The 22,194-nt window shown below is 44.2% G+C and overlaps 1 protein-coding gene across 1 annotated transcript in view; it reads left to right on the top strand.

The window, feature by feature from the left end:
* LOC138772690 (deoxynucleoside triphosphate triphosphohydrolase SAMHD1-like) overlaps positions 1-22,194 on the top strand; it is a 45,248-nt gene that overhangs the window by 14,990 nt on the left and 8,064 nt on the right. The window contains exons 4-14 of the mRNA XM_069953267.1: positions 3,395-3,555; positions 8,419-8,534; positions 8,615-8,685; positions 10,690-10,869; positions 11,359-11,459; positions 12,489-12,597; positions 13,425-13,516; positions 14,546-14,661; positions 20,721-20,860; positions 20,950-21,045; positions 21,211-21,315. Of these exons, the coding sequence (XP_069809368.1) occupies positions 3,395-3,555; positions 8,419-8,534; positions 8,615-8,685; positions 10,690-10,869; positions 11,359-11,459; positions 12,489-12,597; positions 13,425-13,516; positions 14,546-14,661; positions 20,721-20,860; positions 20,950-21,045; positions 21,211-21,315 (1,287 nt within the window). The remainder of the gene's footprint in view (positions 1-3,394; positions 3,556-8,418; positions 8,535-8,614; positions 8,686-10,689; positions 10,870-11,358; positions 11,460-12,488; positions 12,598-13,424; positions 13,517-14,545; positions 14,662-20,720; positions 20,861-20,949; positions 21,046-21,210; positions 21,316-22,194) is intronic.

The raw sequence follows: 22,194 nt of genomic DNA on the forward strand, positions 1-22,194 counted from the left end.
TTTCGCTTCCACGTTGATGTCATTGGGGAAAATCCACTGCATAAATTGGCATACAAAAGTTTTTAAATCAATTGGTGTCAAAGTTAGATAGATTTGTAATTTAATAATTTTTTAAAATCTAAATTCCACTGTTTATCAGTTGCTCTATGTCCTGCAGAAGGTGGTATACTCTTTCCAGTCTGACGCAGCGCTCTCTGCTGCCACCTCTGTCCATGTCAGGAACTGTCCAGAGCAGGAGAGGTTTTTATATGGGGATTTGCTACTGCTCTGGACAGTTCCAGTTCTTGGCAGTTGTGAACATCATATGGAAAATCCACCACAAATCTGTCTGACCCATGTGAGTACACTAAAGCTGAATTACAATATATAATAATTCTCCATTCACTCCAGGAATGCCATAGAGCCCACGTTGGCCAGCTTGATAAGGGGCTGTGCCGAGCCCAAACAATTGATGCTTTTCAAGTGATACTTGAATGGCTGGCAATAAAATATGAAGAGCATCTTTGTACTGCTGCCTCCAATCTAGAAATTAGTGCTGTTGTCCTCTTTGTTTTGATGAACCGAGTCCCTGGATCAGACACAGATGACAGAATACAATTTCAGACCCAAAGGTGGATTGAGTAGCCGCTCGCATGTCTGTCTGCTGCTCCATTAATATACCCAGAAGCCCTGTTCCCATTGTTGATTTTAGGCTTCCACACACAGATTCGACACCAGAACAAGTGTTGGTGGTGGGAATCTTAAGAAACAAGCTTTAAAGTGTCACTGTCGTGATTTTTTTTTTTTTTTGCAGAAATCAATAGTCCAGGCGATTTTAAGAAACTTTGTAATTGGGTTTATTAGCCGAAAAATTCTTTTTTTTTTATCATGAAAAAGCAGTTTGAAGCTCTCCCCGATGTCTTCATTGTTCTCCTATGGAGAGAGCTAAATAAAAGACCAAAACAGGACAACAAAGAGTTAATCTACAAATACATCACCCTCTATTTCCTCTGACAGTCACCACTGACCTCTCTGAGCCCTGATTACAGCTGTCACCCAGCTCTGTGCCTGTAATCCTCTGTTATCTGCTTTCTTTTGCCTTCTAACTCCCCCCTCCCCTCTCCCTAGACCAGACTGGGTACGTCTGATGCAGCAAGTCACAATTTCCTGTTTTTTTTTTTTGTTTGTTTTTTTTGCAGTGGATGGAAAAGAGGAGGAGGAGGGGACCTGGGAAAAGGCTTTTTAAATGCAGAAAATGGCATATTTGCCTAATAAACCCAATTACAAAGTTTCTTAAAATCGCCTGGACTATTGATTTCTGCCAAAAAAAAAAAAATATTCGACAGTGACTCCTAAATAGTACAGTCATGGCCAAAAGTTTTGAGAATGACACAAATATTATATTTTCACATGACCTGCTGCCCTCTGGTTTTTATGTGTTTGTCAGATGTTTTTATCAAATACTCATAATATGATTGCAATTATATTTCTGTAACAAAAGCTTATATTGACAGAATGAGTTAATGCAGCAAGTCAGTATTTGCAATGTTGACCCTTCTTCTTCAGGACCTCTGCAATTCTCCCCGGCTGCTCTCAATCAACTTCTGGACCAAATCCTGACTGATAGCAGTCCATACATCCACAATCAATGCTTGCATTTTGTCAGAATTTGTTAGTTTTTGTTTGTCCACCCGTCTCTTGATGATTGACCACAAGTTCTCAATGGGATTAAGATCTGGGGAGTTTTCAGGCCATGGACCCAAAATCTCTGTTTTATTCCCTGAGCCATTTAGTTATCACCTTTGCTTTATGGTAAGGTGCTCCATCATGCTGGAAAAGGCATTGTTGATCGCCAAACTGCTCTTGGACGGTTGGGAGAAGTTGCTCTTGGAGGACATTCTGGTACCGTTCTTTATTAATGGCTGTGTTTTTAGGCAAGACTGTGAGAGCTGATTCCCGTGGCTGAGAAGCAACCCCACACATGAATGGTTTCATGATGCTTTACAGTTTCATGATGCTTTACATGAGACAAGACTGGTGGTAGCGCTCACCTCGTCTTCTCCCAATAAGCTGTTTTCCAGATGTCCCAAACAATCGGAAAGGGGATTCATCAGAGAAAATGACTTTACCCCCGTCCTCAGCAGTCCACTCCCTGGACCTTTTGCAGAATATCAGTCTGTCCCTGATGTTTTTTCTGGAGAGAAGTGGCTTCTTTGCTGCCCTCCTTGAGACCAGGCCTTGCTCCAAGAGTCTCTGCCTCACAGTGCGTGCAGATGCACTCACACCTGCCTGCTGCCATTCCTGAGCAAGCTCTGCACTGCTGGTAGCCCGATCCCAAAGCTGAAACACTTTAAAGAGACGGTCCTGGCGCTTGGTGGTCTTTCTTGGGCGCCCTGGAGCCTTTTGGCAACAATGGAACCTCTCTCCTTATCTAGTGTTAGAAAAACATGGCCACTTTCTTCCAGAGACAGCACAACTTTTGTCTCCAGCGCTCCGTCATTCTCTATGAGGGTAGGACTCTCAGCGCGCGCGCTCGGCTGCAGCGTCTGAGATCTCTGTGACCCGACCGGATCCAGAATTGGGATCAGGTGAGTATAGGGGGCTGTAGCGGGGGGTCGGGAGCCTGTCACCCCGGCACGGGGGGTGACAGGTTCCCTTTAAGCTTGGTAACATTGGTCCAGTTCTCTAAATACAAAACATGGGGGATCCCTATACATTGATGAGGTCTATGGATCCACTTCAGCTAGTGATTGGCCAAATGTGTGGTTCCTGCATGGATGCAATCTCTAAAAAAGCCAGCAGCAACAGGGATAAGACTACAGTGGTGGGGCATAAGGACAGGTGAATTTCATTTTTTTTATTTATTCTGGCAGCACCCTTGCCCTGTCAAAAAAAAACAATTAAAAAGGGATTGTCGAGGGACAAAATTAGGTTAAGTTTTCCACTGGATGTGAGCCCCTGTCTCATTGGATACAATGTATTTTATTTTTATTAATTAAGCTAAACCTAGATCAAAGCAGAACCTTCTGTCTGGTCTCTGGCTAAGGAAGCTCATACTTTAAAGCGACTCTGTACCCACAATCTGACTCCCCAACATACGTCATAAGAAAAGAATTTTGTGTCTTGGCTTCTCATTTTAAATCTGACAAATTAGGCAAAATTTGGCTGAACATATCAGTATTAGTTTTCCAATACTGGTTTCGCTCACAGGTTTCAATATGCACTGTACTTTGTTTCCATGATAGATACCACTGTCAGTGCTGTCTGGCAGCAGCTTTTTTTTTTTTTTTTTTTTTTTTTTTTCCCCCCTTCTCGCTGAAATAAACGTGAGTTATGGTGGAGTCGAGAGAAATAATCATTGGCTGACTACAAATCATTTTATTTAATATATTAACATTTTAATTTTCTATTTTAGGTCTTCAATGATCCCATACATGGACATATTGAGCTTCACCCCTTGTTGGTGCACATCATAGACACTCCACAATTCCAGCGTCTGCGGTATATTAAACAGCTTGGCGGCACTTACTACGTGTTCCCTGGAGCTTCCCACAACAGATTTGAGCACTCCATTGGGTATTAGATTATTTTGACTTTGTTTGTCTTACATTTGCAATGTATTGCGTTGTTCATGATGAATATTGACTTTTCTGTCCCCAAAGTTTTTGCTTGTAATCCAAATCCACTATTAACCCCTTAACGACATCGGGCGTAAATTTACACCCTCGCGCCCTGGTACTTAACGCATCAGGGCGTAAATTTACGCCCAATGTTTCCCCGATCGCTGTGTGTTCACACACAGCGATCGGGGAAGATGGCCTGCTATAAATCATAGCAGGCCAACTTAGCTTCTCGGCACGGGGGGTGGTTAACACCCCCCGTGCTTACGATCGCCGCTATTGGCTGATCAATTCAGATCAGCCAATAGCGGCGATCGGTCCGACCGCCATTACTGTAAAAAGTAATGGTGGTCACGGTGCCACCGGCCCGATCGCAGTGAACGGCCGGCCAGTACCGGCCGGCCGTTCACAGCGATCGGGCCGGTGGCACGGCGATCAGCGTCCACAAAAATAGTAAATGCCTGCTCTGGACCCCTCAGCTAGGTAGCTGAGGGGTCCAGAGCAGGTATTTGTACATTACTCACCTGTCCCGGGGCCCTGATCGGCGTCTTCCGGGTTCGCAGCGTCCGCCGTCTTTCCATCGGGTCTTCGGCTATTTCCGGCGGTCCTCATCGGCTTTTTTCGCCTTTTTTTAGCTCCAGTCTCGTCTTTTTCCGGATTATGCGCTCTGCTGCCCCCTAGCGGCTGAGGGATACGTTATTATTGCCTCCAACACCGAAACAGCCAGTGAGGATGAATGGGGGGATCCTTCCTTTCCTCCATTCATCCTCATCATCCAGTGACGTGTCTGGGGGTAGTGTAGCGTACGCTGCCCCCCCAGACACGTCTTTTCCCCCAGTACCGTCCCAATAAGAGATGGCGGTATGGCGTGAAATTCTACAAACTCTGTGAGAGTACCTCAGGTTACACTTAAAGATTTAGGGTACGTGCACACTGCGGAATGGCGAAGGATAACCCTTTGTGCATTCCGCAGCTGGCACCCACCAGCGGACTAATGCGGGCGCGTGTCTCCACCCGTGTCATAGACTCCAATCTATGCATGGGCGGATTCCATCGTCCATCCAAAGAATGAACACAATGGATGGAGAGCGGAATCCGCTCGTGCATAGAATGGAGTGTGACACGAGAGGAGACGCGCGCCTCCATCAGTCCGCCGGTGGGTGCCAGCTGCGGAATGCACAAAGGGTTATCCTTCGCCATTCCGCAGTGTGCACGTACCCTTAGAGTGTATGTAGGAAGGGACACCCGAATCCAGCCCCCAGATGCCCCCTCCCCCCCCCCCCATACTCGGAACAAGTGGGAAGATCGTCCGGGAACTGATCTTCCCACTGCTGGATAAAGGTTACCACCTGTACGGGGATAATTTTTATACTAGCACCCCCTCTTCCGGTCCCTCGCTGAGCTACTGTAGCTTGCGGCACGATCCGAACATATCAGAAGCAGTAATAAAGCCCTAATATTTAGCAGCCATGGAGCGGACCCAGCGCTTCTGGATATGAAGGACCCCGGATCGCACCAGGACAACATTTTCCAGGTGACGTCCCCCACACTGGAGAACAGGAGACCCCAGAAGGAAGTGCAGAGTGTGGGGTAACAGGGGGATCAGGAAGGACACCATTTTCCAGTGTGACGCCTGTCCTGATCACCCCGGCCTCTGCATACAGGATCGCTCCAAGGCGCACCACACGTCACTGGAGTTCTACATTTTCTAAATTCTGTCCCTTAATCCTATTTCAGGGGTCACGTTGATCCAGGGATTATTCTGATCGCCATTATGGAGTCGGGAAGGAATTTTTTTCCCTGTGGTGAGGCTACTGTCGTCTGCCTTACAAGGGTTTTTTGCCTTCCTCTGGATCAACACAGATTGAGTTTGATGGACACCTGTCATTTCCAACCTTATAAACTAATAATTGGCCTAATCCCTCCAAATAAATTAGAATGGTCCCTTTTCCCCAGCTAAGTAGGTATGGCCGCCATTCCCATTAGAGGATGCCATGTTGCAATTACAAAGCCTCTGTGCGGCCAGGACAGTAGAAACCCCCCACAAGTGACCCCATTCTGGAAACTACACCCCATAAGGAATCTAACAAGGGGGGCAGCGGGGATATGGCCCCCTGGTGACGGTGTAGTACGGAAATACCCCACATGTGGACATAAAGCGCCATGCGGGTGCAGGGTAAGATGGAATGGATTTCGAGGGGCCATGTTGCATTCAAAAGGCCCCTGTGTTTCCAAGACAGTTGAAACCCCCCACAAGTGACCCCATTATGGAAACTACACCCCTCAGGGAATGTAACAAGGGGTGTAGTGAGCATATGGACCCCACTGGTGACGGGCACAAATATGGAACAATGTGGCGTGAAAATGAAATATTACATTTTTTACACTATAATGTTGGTTTAGCCTTGAATTTATCATTTTCACAAGGGGTTAAAAGAGGAAAAAAAAAACAATGTGTAGAGCAATTTCCCCCCCCCCCCCCCCCCCCCCCCCCCCGAGTCCGTAAATACCCCACATGTGGACATAAAGCGCCATGTGGGCGCAGGGCAAGCCTCCGAAGGGAAGGAGCGCCATTTGGATTTTGGAGGTTGGATTTGACTAGAAAGGATGATGAACGCCATGTCGCATTTACAGAGCCCTCGTGCTGCCAAAACACTGGAAACCCCCCAACAAGTGACCCCATTCTGGAAACTACACCCCTCAAGGAATCTAACAAGGGGTGCAGTGAGGATATGGACCCCTTGATGACGGGCACATTTGTGCCATGAAAGTGAAAAAATTTAAATATTCCCTTTCACGTCACATTGTTCCACATTTGTGCCAGTCACCAGTGGGGTCCATATGCTCACTGAACCCCTTGTTAGATTCCTTGAGGGGTGTAGTTTCCAGAATGGGGTCACTTGTGGGGGGTTTCCAGTGTCTTGGCAGCACGAGGGCTCTGTAAATGCGACATGGCCCTTGAAATCCTTTCCAGTGAAATTCAGCTTCCAAAAGCCAATTGGCGCTTCTTCCCTTTTGGAGGCTCGTCCTGCGCCCCCTTGGTGCTTTATCGCCACGTGGGGTATTTCCGTACTCGGGAGAAACTGCGCTACACATTTTGTCTTTTTTTTTTTTTTCCCTCTTATCTCTTAGAAAATGAAAAATTGAAGGCTAGAACAATGTTTTAGTGTAAAAAATCTTTTTTTTTTTTTTTCACGCCATATTGTTCGGAAAATCTGTGAAGCACCTGTGGAGTCCAGATGCTCACCGCACCCCTTGTTACATTCCTTGAGGGGTGTAGTTTTCTAAATGGTGTCCCTTTAGGGGTGTTTAAGTTTTGGTACCCCAGAGCCTCTGCCAACCTGAAGTGGTACGGTCAAAAATGACTAAATATAACGGAGGCGTTGAAATTCACTAGGCGCTCCTTTATATCTGAGGCTTGTGGTTGCGTCAAATAGCGCAATAGGGCCACATATGGGGTATTTCTATAAACTGCAGAGACGGGGCAATAATTATTGGGGTGCATTTCTCTGGTAATAAGTTTATAAATATGAAAAATATTGGATTACAATAAAATCTCTGCACAGAAAATTAAAATTTTCAAATTTCTTACACACTTAGCTTTTATTTCTGTGACTCCCCTAAAGGGTTAAAAACTTTTTGGATGTGCTTTTGCAGAGTTTAGGGGGTTCAGTTTCTGAAATGGGGTGCTTTGTGGGGCTTTCTAACATACAGGCCCCTCAAATACACTTTCAACCTGAACAGGTCCCTAAAAATATCTGATTTAGAAATTTTACTGAAAATTTGGAAATTTGCTGCTAATGTTTTAAGCTTCCTATTGTCTAAAAAAAATGAAATATCGTTTAATAAATGCTGCCAACATAAAGTAGACATGTTGCTAATGCTATTTAATGTATAATTTATGTGGTATAACCACTTTCTGTATAAGCAAAAAAGTTTCAAAGTTGGAAAAATGCATTTTTTCACGTTATTTGGGGTTTTTTCATAAAGATTCGTTATGAGTATCGACTCCAATTTTCCAGAAATGTAAAGAACAATATGTCACGAGAAAATAATCTCAGAATCAGCCGGATAGGTAAAAGCATCCCGAAGTTATTAATGAATAAAGTGACACTGGTCATATTCATAAAATTTGTCTCTGTCATTAAGGCAATTTCAGGCTCTGTCCTTAAGGAGTTAAACCAAAGCAAATTTTCCCATCAGAAATCATAGAAATGCAGACAATTGGTTCCACACCCCAAAAATAATTTATTATTCTGCATAACATGTAAAACAAATGAAACAGCAGAATATGTGATATAAGTTTCTGTACAGTAATGGAGAGGATGGGAAACACAAGGGTGGACAGAGACTGCAGGGAACAGGAAGGAATGAGCAGGGCAGCACTCTCTGTCCGGGGAGAGAGAGAGGGGTTACAGCTATGGAGAGATTACCTCCACAGTCCTGTCTCCTGATGTAAGCCCCAGCCTGAAGTGGATCTGCCATGATTTGGAAGGTGAGGGAGACTTCCTAGGTCAGAGTACAGTGCTGTAGACCCCGCTATGCAGACCATGCCCCTCCTCCACTCCCCCTCCCGCCCAGTACAGGGAGCTCTTACACCAAAGCAATGCTCTTACACCAAGTCACAATTTTGAAAAACTGTGAGCTCTAAAACCAAAACGCTCTTAAACCAAGTTACTCTTAAACCAAGGTACCACTGTATATACATACATACATAAGGGGACAATGTATGGTAACACAGATGCTTATACTGTTATTTTACTTCCTGATGTATATAGATTGTCGTTGCTAGTATTTATGTTTTGTATTTTCTCCACAGTGTCGGTCACCTGGCTGGATGCCTTGTACGGGCTTTACATGAAAGACAGCCAGAACTCAGAATAAATGGGCGAGATATATTGTGTGTCCAGATTGCGGGCCTGTGCCATGATTTAGGTAAATATCATCCAGTTAGAACTGAAAAGAAAGCTTTACCTATGTGGAAAATGTCACAAGGCCTATTACTTGTGTTTCAGGTCATGGACCATTTTCTCATATGTTTGATGGAAGATTCATGCCTCTTGCATGTCCACAGAAAGAGTTCAAAGTAAGTTACTGCTGGCTGAGTTCTGCACTTGCCAGACTAACACTGAATGTGCAGTAGAGCATTTAAAGTGTCATTGTCACATGGCTCCTTCCAATGATTGATGTTGGTCTGACATTCCAAAAGTTTGTGACTCTGACGTTTTTAACATCTGCTCCCTTGGGGGGGTGTTTCACACACAACTTAGTGTTGCAGTTTGTATCAAATCAGAAGTGGTTCCCACAGGAAGGAGAATTATACACCTTCCTTTAATCTAGCCACTTCTGGCTGTGGTTCAAAAACTGATTGAAAAACTACCACAGAGCTGTATATGGTACTCCCTCTAATTCATATGCTGATGAGGTTGTGCAAAAATAGAAAAGAGCTTCCGATGTCTGGGTTTTATTGTAACCATCCTTTAATAAAATAAGAATAATAAAAAAGAAAAGAAAACAAAAACTGATGCCTTTTGCCCAGTCCTCTTCAGCTTCTGGGGGGTTCTGTTTTCATTTGACACATGAATTTTTTTTTTAAAATACCAGACTACCAATTTAACATCTAACCCAAGCTGTTCTCCCCCTGTTGGTCCCCTAGCTGTCGAAGAGGGAGTCTCCATTCTTTTGTGCACTTTCTATTCTGCTCTCTCACTGCTGAGCCCGGGACATTAGGTCCCAGTTACATCCTCCCATCCTCTGCTGATATCCCTTTAAGAGGGTTTGACTAGAATCCAAATGGATGTTCTGAGAATATAATCTGGCGTACATCTGGGAGCTAAATGTTTGTATATTGAGAAACACGGTGTTATAATTGAAGAGCTTGGAAATTGTGACTCGGCTGAGAGAATTCTGGTCAGATCTCCAAGTTTTTTACCATCTTGTTTTGACTGGATCTGTCATAGTACTATGTGGATGGGAAAGAAAGGGCAAGAGACAGCAGACCTCTTTATTGTTTAATGTGCAGCACATTCACTCCTGACTCCGTGTCATGTGACCTAGACTGATTTTATCTGAAAGTGTGTAGGGTCTGTAAAGTTCTCGGACACTTAGTGGGGAGAGGAGCGTACGGCAGCACTGTCAGCTCTCTGCTTGTTCTACGGATCTTCCAGGGTCTAAACACCCTGACTAATAAAAACTTTTGATGTCTCTCTCTGACGTATATTAAGTTTTATTCAATGACAGGTACTCCTTTAAAAAAAAAAAAAACCTGCATAATGGCTGTAGACACAAAATTTATGTGCCTGTGGTTATCTATCTTCCCATTTCAGGGGGCCAGGACCAGAGCTGAGCTGTTGACCCAGCAGTACACACAGAAGTTCCTTCTCCCTTGTTATCTTGCCAATCACAGCACAATACCCACTCCTTTTTGCTATGCCATAATATACTGCTGGTTAAATCACATTGGACTGTGCAGGTGATGATTTACACAATACACCTGTATATATGTCATGTGGAGGGAGACGGAGTTACTGATTCACTGGCTTTGTAAGGTGCTGTATGAGCAGAAATAAAAGAGCAGCACAACAAAGAAGGGGTTACATTTAGCAAGGAAATACTTGGTGGTGAGGGAGGGAAGCCTTTTTTTTTTTTTTTATTCCTCGGGGGCAGGTTGAGGATCTTCTGGAGATTGTAGACAGGCTGAAAGACTGCAAGTACGCAGGCGATGTTATTTCCCTCTCTTGCTTATAGCACTAGCTAAGCCAGGCCTTACCTCCTGTATCCCATCCTGGTTTCCCTGCTGCTACATTTTGCCTAAGTTGCTGTTTGTAGGGGAGACACCTAGTGGCCAAGACTTCGGAGGTCGAACATCTTACTTGTTCCCTATCCACAGTTTGTTTAAAGTGGAAACACTTTTAAGTAAATTAAGTGAATTACAAAAATTCTACAGATCACATAGGCCATCAAATGGAGGAAAGTTGTTTGATACAACAGTGATCTATTAATTGATAAGTATTGCCCGTCAAGCCCAAGTGCAACGAAATGAAAGTATTTTGTGTTTATATCTATATCTATCTCTTCCTTATATTTATAGCATGAAGAGGCTTCCGTAAAGATGTTTGACTACCTTATTAAATCCAACAATCTGGAGGTGGAAATGAAAAAATATGGCCTGGTCTTGCCTGAAGACTTAAAATTTATTAAAGAACAGATAGCTGGACCTCTACCTCCTGAAGACGAGGAGTGTTTCAATTCCAGTCAGAATAAGGGTTCTGTAAGTATAACATGTAAATATGTTGGACATAGATCATGCTCTCAAATACTGGATTGTATAATAAAGTACATTTATGTCAAACCATAAAGAGTTTGCATTGCATTGCGTACCTCTTTTGAAGTGCGTGCGGGTATTAGTTTTGTTGATGTTGACCATGTATCTTTCCATAACAATGGGCTATACATAGGAAGTGGCCAAAACTTGAGAGCCTTTCACTTTTTTTGCAGGTTTTATCCGTATTCCTGTTACTTTTATGACACTAATTCATCCATTAAGGATCCATCAGCCACGTTCCAAGCTCATCATACACATTGAAGGAGTAGTCTAATTTTAAAAAATTCTAACACATCCTCAGGATAGGCCATAGATACAGGTGCGACTTAATTGTTGCCCATTGGTGCCATTATCTGATTAAATGTGGCCACTTGAGTAACTACAAAGTTTTTATCATGATATATTCCAATTACGAACTCCAATCTTTACTTACAGTGGCCTTATGAAGGTCGACAGGAAGACAAAAGCTTTCTTTATGAGGTGGTGGCCAACAAACGCAATGGAATTGATGTGGATAAATGGGACTACTTTGCCAGGTAATTGTCGTCTTTAGTCTAACTGTTGAATCTCTTGGAATGGTGTAGCTGGGAGCGCGGACTGCTATGTAGCTTTTTTTATTTAGGGTTTTGTGATTATGTATGTATTCTACCTTTCTAGAGAAAAAATGAGCGTTTTTCCTGTCTCCTAAGATTGATATCCGATCCTGAGAATAGGCTATTTATGTTAAATTGGGGTGGGGGGTCTCTGGCTCTGAGCACTCTAGTTTGCTGTTTTAAGTTATTGCATGCCCATTCAAATGCTGCATACGTTTCTGCTCATTTAGTGATATTATTTTTTTTTCTTTGTGTTGGTGCAAGGTTCATTGTTGTTCCATAACCAGATTTAGGATACAACTTATAGTGACTCTGTACCCACAATCTGACCCCCGAGCACCCCCCGAGCTGCTTTTAATCCAAGATCTGTCCTGGGGTCCATTCGGCAGGTGATGCAGTTATTGTTCTAAAAAACAACTTTTAAATTTACAGCCCCGTGCCCAACGGCTGGGGCTTAAGAGTATCTGTGCCCTAACTTTGCACCACCCCTCCGTCCCTCCTCCCCACCCTCTTCATCATTAAGAATGCCACTGGAACATTTTCTCCTGGAACATTTTCTCCTGTCTGAACATTGCCTAGGTGCCTTAACGAGACAATCTGCCTGGAGCATTCCTAATGATGAAAAGGGCGGGGAGGAGGGACGGAGTGGTTGTGCCAGCCTAATGCATACACAATCTAGGCCACAGCCGTTGGGCACAGGGCTGCAAGTTTAAAAGTAGTTTTTTATGACAATAACTGCATCACCTGCCGAACGGACCCCAGGACAGATCTTGGATTAAAAGCAGCTATCTGAAAGTACAAGCGGTTTGGGGGGGTCAGATTGAGGGTACAGTGTCTCTTTAAAATGTTTAGATATGCTAAGCAAATGTCTTGATCTGGCTGCTGACAAATTTCAGACTGTTAAGATATGCATTTGGTGGCATAGCTGTCTGCACTCCTAATTAATGTTTTACATTTACTTATGTCTGTTAGGGACTGCCACCATCTAGGTATCCAAAACAACTTTGATTATAAGCGCTTTCTCAAGTTTGCCAGAGTTTGTGAGGTCGGGAATAAGAAACACATATGCACTAGAGAGAAGGTAAGTAATTTCTCAAACGTTGTATAGAACAAATTTTTTATTTTATTTTTTAAATCCGCATTGAATGGCCATTTAATACTCAAAACAATAACAGCCATTGTAAATCATTGTGTGAACATAGTCTGTGTTTTTTGTTTTTTGTTTTTTTTTTCCCCCCCAAGATCAAGATTGGCTACTATGATGTCTTCCATGCTCAGGAGTAATAAATTCTGTGCAGCCTCTGGTGCACCAATCTGTGTCCTAGATGAGCTGTTACTAGTCATTTTAACTCCATAAGGACTAGCTGCAAGACTGCAGACACCCCGCACCCCCTCCATCGCCCCGTGGAATAGAGAGCAACGATCAGCCAACATCGTTCATGTTGGCTGATCGTTGCGTTTTGTCTTTCAAACATGTTGAAAGACAAACTACTTTGATAGCAGCGATCTTCTGCCGCCACCCCGCTTGAATAGGTGTGGCGGCAGCAGACCGCCGCCATCCTCTATGGGCTAGCGATCACCCAGGCAGTTCCCCACGTCGCCACCCCCTCACTGCTGCCACGTGTAATAGAGGCGGCAGTGAGCGGGAAACGAAGAGTGCGCCTCACTGTTGGCCTGTGAAATAGGGCCTTTATACTTGATATGTTTAGCAGGACAGTCTTTGCTGAGTAAGGTGTAAGTATAGACTGCTCTCTATCTACACACACGATGGGTTGCATGGAATTTGTGAACAGTGGGTATCTAAAAGTGCCAAAATTGGCTGTATTGGTTTAGTTAAAAAAAGCAGCATACATACACCGTAATGTGTCTCCATTTTATAACCTTGTATCCACCCCATTCCCTTTGTAGGAGGTTGGAAATCTGTACGATATGTTCCACACACGCAACTGCCTTCATCGACGGGCGTACCAGCATAAAGTTGGCAACATCATTGAAACAATGTAAGGCTGGTTACTATAACCTAAATATTCTAGAATAGTGAGTGTAGTAAAAGAAAGTATCACAACCATTTGTATTCACTCAGATAGTGTGACAGAACTCTATGTAGTAGAGTAGAATTTAAGAGGTTATGTAGTCCTGTAAAATTCATTGTCATTCATTAGGTTTGTGCAAGTGTGACTTCCTAGCCCCCACATACTGGAAGATGTCTCTTCGACTCTTGATGTAACACTGACAGCATCACTTTAAATTAGTACTTTCCCTATGGGCCCATTGTTAGCTGTTTATCAAACTGCATTCCATATGTGTTCCATTGAGTAACAGAAGCGGCAGGTGGTGTCCAGTTCCAATGAATGACTGACTACTTTATGCCAAGTTAATATTGATGCCAGATAGGGGTCTTTGTCACTGAAGACTACCCTTTTGTTAAGGATCTCTTTTCAATCATCTATTGCTGCCTAAAGGGGCCCCCATACACTTTCACTAGCTGTTTGCCACATAAACGTTTGCCTGATGGTTATCGCCTCCAGCCTTCCTATGCGCATGATTGATTGATTGGCCCAGCATGTGTTCTCTACAGAGTAAGAAGGGCAAGCTATTGCCAAACAGCTGTGGTGGTGTCTTCCCTCCCAGAACCATAGGGTCAAGCAGTTAAAATCCAACATGTTGGTTTGGATTATTGGGGGTCCAGGTGCCAAGACCCCAGCCAATCACTAGAACGAAGGGGCAGATGCCCTGCCCCTTTCTCTCTGCTATAATCTGCTAATTTGAGCGGTTTATGGAATTATAATGGAAGCCTTTTAGAACTTCCAGCAATTCTGTGTAGCGGAAGTTTCATAGGCTTCCATTATAATAGACCGCTCCTATTGTTTAGAATGAAGATGAATACATGTGTTCTGTTCTAGCAATCAGCAAGGGTCTTGGCACCCAACTGATAAACGTCAGAAAGTGTCACTATGACATGTAGAAAGTTTAAATGACAAGTAGGAATAAATATAACTTTTTTTTTTTTGTATTTCTCTTTGCTTCAGGATTACAGATGCTTTCTTGAAAGCTGATCCACACGTACAGATAGAAGGTTCAGATGGGAATTACTATACAATCTCTGGATCAGTGGATGACATGGTCGCCTATACCAAGCTCACGGGTGAGTTTTTGTGTGACAATTAGTGAGAATCTTGCAGTCTGATTCTTGTTTTAAATGTGGTAAACCACATGCAGATTTAGCTCACTGCCCTCAGTACTGCACAGTGGTACAATCCTTCTGGAAGACCGTGGAACAGTTTGCAAGGTCCCATCTGGAGACATGCATACCATATGAAGCCCAATGGGGAATCTTTGGCTGGATTAATCCTACTAAATCTAACTGCGATTAGGGGGCTAGAATTGGTTTATCTTTGGTAGTAACAACTGATTTCTTTTTTTATGGCTCCAAGACACAGCCATGTCTGTTCAAACCGGTTAGCTAACAAGATATTTGTAGCAGGAAACCTCTCGGCTGAACAAGTTTCCTATGTTTAACTTGTGTTTGTTCTCATTCCCTGGGAAACAAAATGAGCATGGAAACAAAACGTAATTATTTGCACTTATTGATAAGTGTTACCCTGAATGTTTAATATACGTTGCCAAAGAAATGTTAAATAAACAGTTTAAAGAAGCAGGTCACAAAAAATCTTATTGCGTTCCCCACGGTAGGCGCTGGAGCGTATACTCACCGCAGCTGATCGGTGTCGCACGGCTTTTTTCCGGTCTTGCGGCGCCATTCAAATTCAGCACATGCTCACTTCAGCTTCTGCAGTGACTCCTCTTCTCTTTCTTGTAATTGAGTGCCAGAATTCACGTGCTTCCATAGAGAATGCATGGAAGCATGTGAGATTCAGCGTATAATCACAGGACAGAAGAGGAGTCACAGCAGAGGCGGATGTGAGTCGAGTATACGTTCCAGCGCCTATCAGGGGTGCCAATAATAATTTTTGGGAACTGCTTCTTTAAAGAGAACTGCTGGAATGTGGTAGTAGTACATTGATATGTGGGCATCAGTGCCGAATGCATACATAAATCAGTCACCAAAAATGAAATGTAAATTAATGTCACTCATACATCAGTCTAGAGGTTTTCCTCTGAAGTAAAGAATAACTAGTTTTTATTCAACTAATAATGCCGTACAGTTTTTTTTTCACAATTCTGCTATATAACTAAAAATATATTATAAAATTTAGCAGTGTTAGATACTTTACACGTGGGAAATGTGACTTAATGTCTGAGAGTTGGGGAACTGGGTGCACCCTGCTCAAAGGGATTTTCCCAGGCCCAAAAAAAAAAAAAATTTCTTGGTTTGCAAATATGGTTTCATATGTAGTGTAATTATGAAAGCTGCACCATTCTCACGTTCTGTGCCAGTCCCAGAGTTGTGGAACGTTCACTTCCTTATTGACACAGAGGAGAACTTGAGACTGGTCTGTGTTCCCTAATGTTGCTACAGACCCCTAGGTTGGGAATGGGGAACCTGTGGCTGTTGCATAGCTGTCCTTGCATGATGGGAATTGTAGTTTTGCAACACCTGGAGGGACGAAGGTTCCCCATCCCTGCTGTAGGTGGACTCCCAAACCAAGGAGCCAGGATCCAGTTAGAGTTAAAGGGGTTGTCCGGCGATAAAAAATTATTCACAGAATAACACACATTACAAAGTTATACAACTTTGTAATGTATGTTATGTCTGTGAATGGCCCCCTTCCCCGTGTTTCCCCCCATCCACGCTAGACCCGGAAGTGTGGTGCATTATACTCACCGCATCTCGTGTCGTCCACGGTCTCCGATCGTCAGCAGTGACGTCTTCTTCGGGAGGCCAGCGGATCTTCCCGAGTGCCGGCCACCCTCTGCAGCGTCATCCGAAGCTCAGCCGCGATTGGCTGAGCATAACTGTGCTCAGCCAATCGCGGCTGAGCGGCTGATGACGCGGCCACGTCATCAGCTGCTCAGCCGCAATTGGCTGAGCACAGTTATGCTCAGCCAATCGCGGCTGAGCTTCGGATGACGCTGCAGAGGGCGTCCGGCACTCGGGAAGATCCGCCGGCCTCCCGAAGAAGACGTCACTGCTGAGGATCGGAGACCGTGGTCGGCACGTGACAGGTAATGTATAGCGCACCACACTTCCGGGTACACGGGTGGGGGTGGTGGGACACGGGGAAGGGGGCCATTCACAGACATAACATACATTACAAAGTTGTATAACTTTGTAATGTGTGTTATTCTGTGAATAATTTTTTATCGCCGGACAACCCCTTTAAAAGAGAAGTCCGGCCAAAATTTATTTTTTATGTTATTACTGATGGAAAGTTATGCAATTTTCTAATGTACATTAATTATGGGAAATGCTCATATACTGCTATTTCCCTTAATTTAGTGTATCAGGAAGTGTTAGAATTATCTCTGAAGCAGTGACGTCACGACGAATGGTGTAATTCCTATGGAGTGTCCAGCGGGGGGCGCACTATAAATAGAAGTCAATGAGTACTATTGACTTCTATATATAGTGCGCCCCTGCTGGACACTCCATTGGAATTACAATGGATGTGTATGTAAATGTAGTATACAGTGTTTTTGATTGCTTACATTTATGGAATCCTTTGGGGAGCAAGGACACTTGCTCCCCAAAGTATTTCATAAATGTATTCAATCAAAAACTACTGTAAGCAATCAGTACATAACAGTAAGCCCGCCGCTACCGCCTGCCCGCCGCTCTGGACTACTGAACTACTACTCTCCCCACCTGCTCATAGCATGAGCAGGTGATGGGAGAGTAGTAGCTGGGTTATATCTCCGAGATCGCCGCCGCTGATGCCGCGCAGGGGAGCCGCTAATCACTGCAGCCATCATCCCCCTCCTGCTGCTTCCTTACTCTCTGAGATATAATCCGGCTACTACTCTCCCATCACCTGCGCATGCTATGAGCAGGTGGGGAGAGTAGTAGTTGAGATTGACGCCGCTGATGCTGCCGTGCAGGGGAGCCGCACATCACTGCAGCCATCATCCCCCTCTGCTCCCCTCCCCTGCTGCTTCCTTACTCTATCTGATGGCTGACTCCCCGCCGGGCTGCCGGCACGTGTGATCGGAGAGCGGCGGCCGGGCGGGAAGTCAGCCATCAGATAGTGTAAGGAAGCAGCAGGAGGGGGGAGCGGAGGGGGATGATGGCTGCAGTGATGTGCGGCTCCCCTGCACGGCAGCATCAGCGGCGTCAATCTCAACTACTACTCTCCCCACCTGCTCATAGCATGCGCAGGTGATGGGAGAGTAGTAGTTGGATTATATCTCTGAGAGAGTAAGGAAGCAGCAGGAGGGGGATGATGGCTGCAGTGATGAGCGGCTCCCCTGCGCGGCGGCGGCGGTGGCGATCTCGGAGATATAACCCAGCTACTACTCTCCCATCACCTGCTCATGCTATGAGCAGGTGGGGAGAGTAGTAGTTCAGTAGTCCAGAGTGGCGGGCGGGCGGTAGCGGCGATTCGGCGGGCTTACTTTTATGTACTGATTGCTTACATTTATGGAATACTTTGGGGAGCAAGGACACTTGCTCCCCAAAGTATTTCATAAATGTATTCAATCAAAAACACTGTATACTACATTTACATACACATCCATTGTAATTCCAATGGAGTGTCCAGCAGGGGCGCACTATATATAGAAGTCAATGGTACTCATTGACTTCTATATATAGTGCGCCCCCCGCTGGACACTCCATAGGAATTACACCATTCGTCGTGATGTCACTGCTTCAGAGATAATTCTAACACTTCCTGATACACTAAATTAAGGGAAATAGCAGTATATGAGCATTTCCCATAATTAATGTACATTAGAAAATTGTATAACTTTCCATCAGTAATAACATATAAAAAATAAATTTTGGCCGGACTTCTCCTTTAACATAAGTTCCCTTTGTTGGTGGAACGTGGATGTGACGTTGTTCAGAACTGACTGCATTTCTGATCAACATATAGGGTGTTTGCAGGTCCTTTAACCCCTAGACGACCCTGGACGTAGGGTTAAGTCATGAAAGTCTGTCCCCAGACGACCCATGACGTAACCCTACGTCCTGGGTGTTTCTCCCGCTATGAAGCGCGCTCCGGAGCTTCATAGGAGGTGGGGGCCGGCGGCAGTGAGCAGCCGGGACCTCACCGGTAATGACACGCTGCAGCGATCGCGCTGCCGCATGTCATTAACCCCTTAAACGCTGCGGCGCGACCGCGGCGTTTAAGTGTGTCAGGGGGAGTCCCCTGTCACTTACCGATCGGGACCCCCGCAGTGTGACTGCAAGGGTCCCGATCTTTGAAACGGACCGCCGGAGGTCTCTCACCTGCCTCTGTGCGGTCCGATCAGCGATCTGCTACACTGAGCCTGCACAGGCAGGCTCAATGAGCAGAGCGCCGATAACACTGATCAATGCTATGCCTATGGCATAGCAATGGTCAGTGTAAAAATCAAAGTAGTGTATGTAGAAGTCCCCCAAAGGGACTTCAAATGTGTAAAAAAAAAAAAAAAGTTCAAAACACTATTACACTACCCCAAAACCCCTCCCCCAATAAAAGTTGAAATCACCCCCCTTTCCCATTATATAAATAAAACATAAAAATAAATAAATAGATAAACATATAATATACCGTAGCGTGCGTAATTGTCCGATCTATTAAAATATAACAAGCGTCATTGCGACCGGTAAACGGCGTACACGGAAAGAGGGAAAAAAGTGCGCAGATTACCGATTTTATGTTACATTATATATTTAAAAAAAAATCAAAAAGTGATCAAAACGTCCGATCTTCACAAATATGGTATTAATAGAAACTAGAGATCATGGCGGAAAAAATGACACCCCATACAGCCCCATAGGTGAAAAAATAAAACTGTTATAAGCGTCACAATAGGCCCATTATATTAATATTTAATTGCCAAAGAAAAAGAATTTCATAAAAAAAATATATATAACATTACAGAATCTGTGTACCTGCATATGGTTGTGTTCAGACTGACCTATAGAATAATAGTGTCATGTCGCTGTTACCATATAGTGTATTACGTAAACACCGGAACCCCCCAAACGTTACCATATTGCATTCTTTTTTACGATTTCACCTATTTATATCTTCATAAATAATATATTTGGGATTCCATCATACATGTTATGGTAAAATGAATGACGCCATTACACAGTACGACTATTCCTGTAAAAAAAACAAGCACTTACATGGCTTGTAGATAGAAAACTGAGAGTGCTAGAGCTCTTAGAAAGGGGAGGAGGGAAAAACGAAAGCACTAAGATCAAAATTTGCCCGGCCCACTGGGTCATTTTGGGCCTGGTCCTCAAAGGGTTAAAATCAGATTCCTACTATTTATCTATCTCCTCTGTATGCTGCCAGCATGTGCACAAATATTGCACAGCTATTAGGGGGTTAGTGGGGATTGACTATAACAGGACCAACATAGAAGTGGGCATTCTCTGATTTGAAAGTAAGGGTACAAACCCACTGGGCGGATCCGCTTCCCTGTTTATTCAATGGCACATGGTACATGGTACATCCTGCTGCGAGTTTGTCCGCAGCCTGTCCCGTTAACCCCCCGCCGACTGGAGCAAATACATCACCTGGTACTGCTCCGGCTTACTTCGGGGTTCCCGGTAGGTCCCGCTCAGCCAATCAGTGCGCTGCCCTACCGCAGCGCACATTGGCTAGGCGGGTCGTGAAGACATCGGGAGCCCTGAAGCAAGCAAGAGTGGGGACCAGGGGATGTATAGGCTCCAGCCGGCGGGCAGTTAACGGGGGGGGGGGGGGGCTGCGGACAAACTCGCAGCGGGATTTACATCCCTGCTGCGAGTTTGTCTGCCATTGAGCAAACGGGGCAGGGATCCACAGCGAGTCTCCGCAGGCAGTGGGTTTGTACCCTTAAAGGGGAAAATGCTGCAGTACATTGTACTGCTACTCATAGCATAGTGATAGCAAACATGAGCAGTGATGAACATTGAAGAAGCTGAGGATAGGCCATCCATTTTGTAATGCCGGATACCTCCTTTAAATCATATTTACATACCGTAGAAACAACTTTGTCCCTGGCCAACCTCTTTAACCCCTGGACTTACAGCAGGTACCCCTTAGGATTGAGAAACCCAGATTTAGTGAAAATTGTTAACATTTTCTTTCTTCTACCCCTTCACAGATAATATTTTCCACCAGATTTTATACTCCAGTGATCCTAAACTGTCTACAGCCAGAGATATTCTGCACAACGTAGAGTGCCGGAAACTTTACAAGTACGTGGGACAGACACAGCCAAAGTCGGATAAAAAAATTACGCCGGTAAGTTCTCACTGTGACAGCGTCTGATCACTTTTCTCATTCTATAACCACCTTTTATCAGTTTTGTTGAACTAGTCCGTATGTTACAGGATGAATATGACAAGTTACCAGCTGACGTGGCAAATTCTACCCCTCAGCCTTCTGCACCAGATGTCAGGCTTAACCCAGAAGACTTTATAGTGGATGTAAGTCCTCATCTTATACCTACCACCACATATACCGTGGGGGGGGGGTGGATGGGGTTGCAGCTGATCTAGGTGCTTTTGACTTGCTTGTAATGTTCAACGCCTGCCACATTCTTCATTTTATACATTCTTTTTATTGGCATTACACTCTTTCTACTTATCTAGGTCATTCATATGGATTATGGAATGAAAGAGCAAAATCCAATCAATAATGTGCGATTTTACTGCAAGACTGATCCATCTAAAGCTATAAAGATCAGAAAAGATCAGGTAGGATCATATTTCAACCTCTCTTTTTTTAGGGTGGGTTCACACTACGGAATTCTCGCGGATAAACTCCCTGAAATTCTGCCAGCTGTGCGCGCGCATGGACGCACGCCTTTCCGCCGGCTCCATAGACACCATTCTATGAGCCGGCTGTTTCTGCATTCCGCCGAAAGAACTGACATGTCTTTATATATAATATAATATATATAAATATAATATATATTTATGCTGTCCGTTCGCCAGTTGATGTAGTTATTGTCCTAAAAACAACTTTTAAACTGGCATTCCTAATGATGAAGAGGGTGGGGAGGAGGGATGGTGCAAAGTTAGGGCACAGATACTCCCGTAGGGCCCGGGGTTGTAAGTTTAAAATTTGTTTTTTGGACAATAACTGCATCATCTGCCGAACGGACCCCAGGACAGATCTTGGATTAAAAGTGGCTATCCGAAGGTAAAAGTTGTTTGGGGGGAGGGGGGGGTTGGGTCAGATTGTGGGTAAAGAGTCTCTTTAAGTCACTATAGGAGACTTGTATCACTTATGGGGTGAAATTGGGATAATAAATGCAATTCTGCAAATTTTGGGGTGTTCAGTGCTCTTTACAGTAAAACTGACATTATATCTTTATTCTTTAGGTCGGTCTGAATACAGCAATATGCAGGTTACTCTGTGTGTGTGTGTGTATATAATATATTTATATATATTTTTGGCTCCATTGTGGCTCGTATAAAACTTATTTTTTCACCTATGGGGCATAATTTTTTTGCACCATGATCTCTAGTTTTTAGTAGTATTATATCTGTGTAGATCGGACATATTGGATCACTTGATCACAATCCAAATGATTAAAAACAATACACTACCACCAGTACTGATTTGAATGT

Source organism: Dendropsophus ebraccatus, chromosome 14 (genome assembly GCF_027789765.1).
Source record: "Dendropsophus ebraccatus isolate aDenEbr1 chromosome 14, aDenEbr1.pat, whole genome shotgun sequence".
In the NCBI taxonomy this organism is placed as follows: Eukaryota; Metazoa; Chordata; class Amphibia; order Anura; family Hylidae; genus Dendropsophus; species Dendropsophus ebraccatus.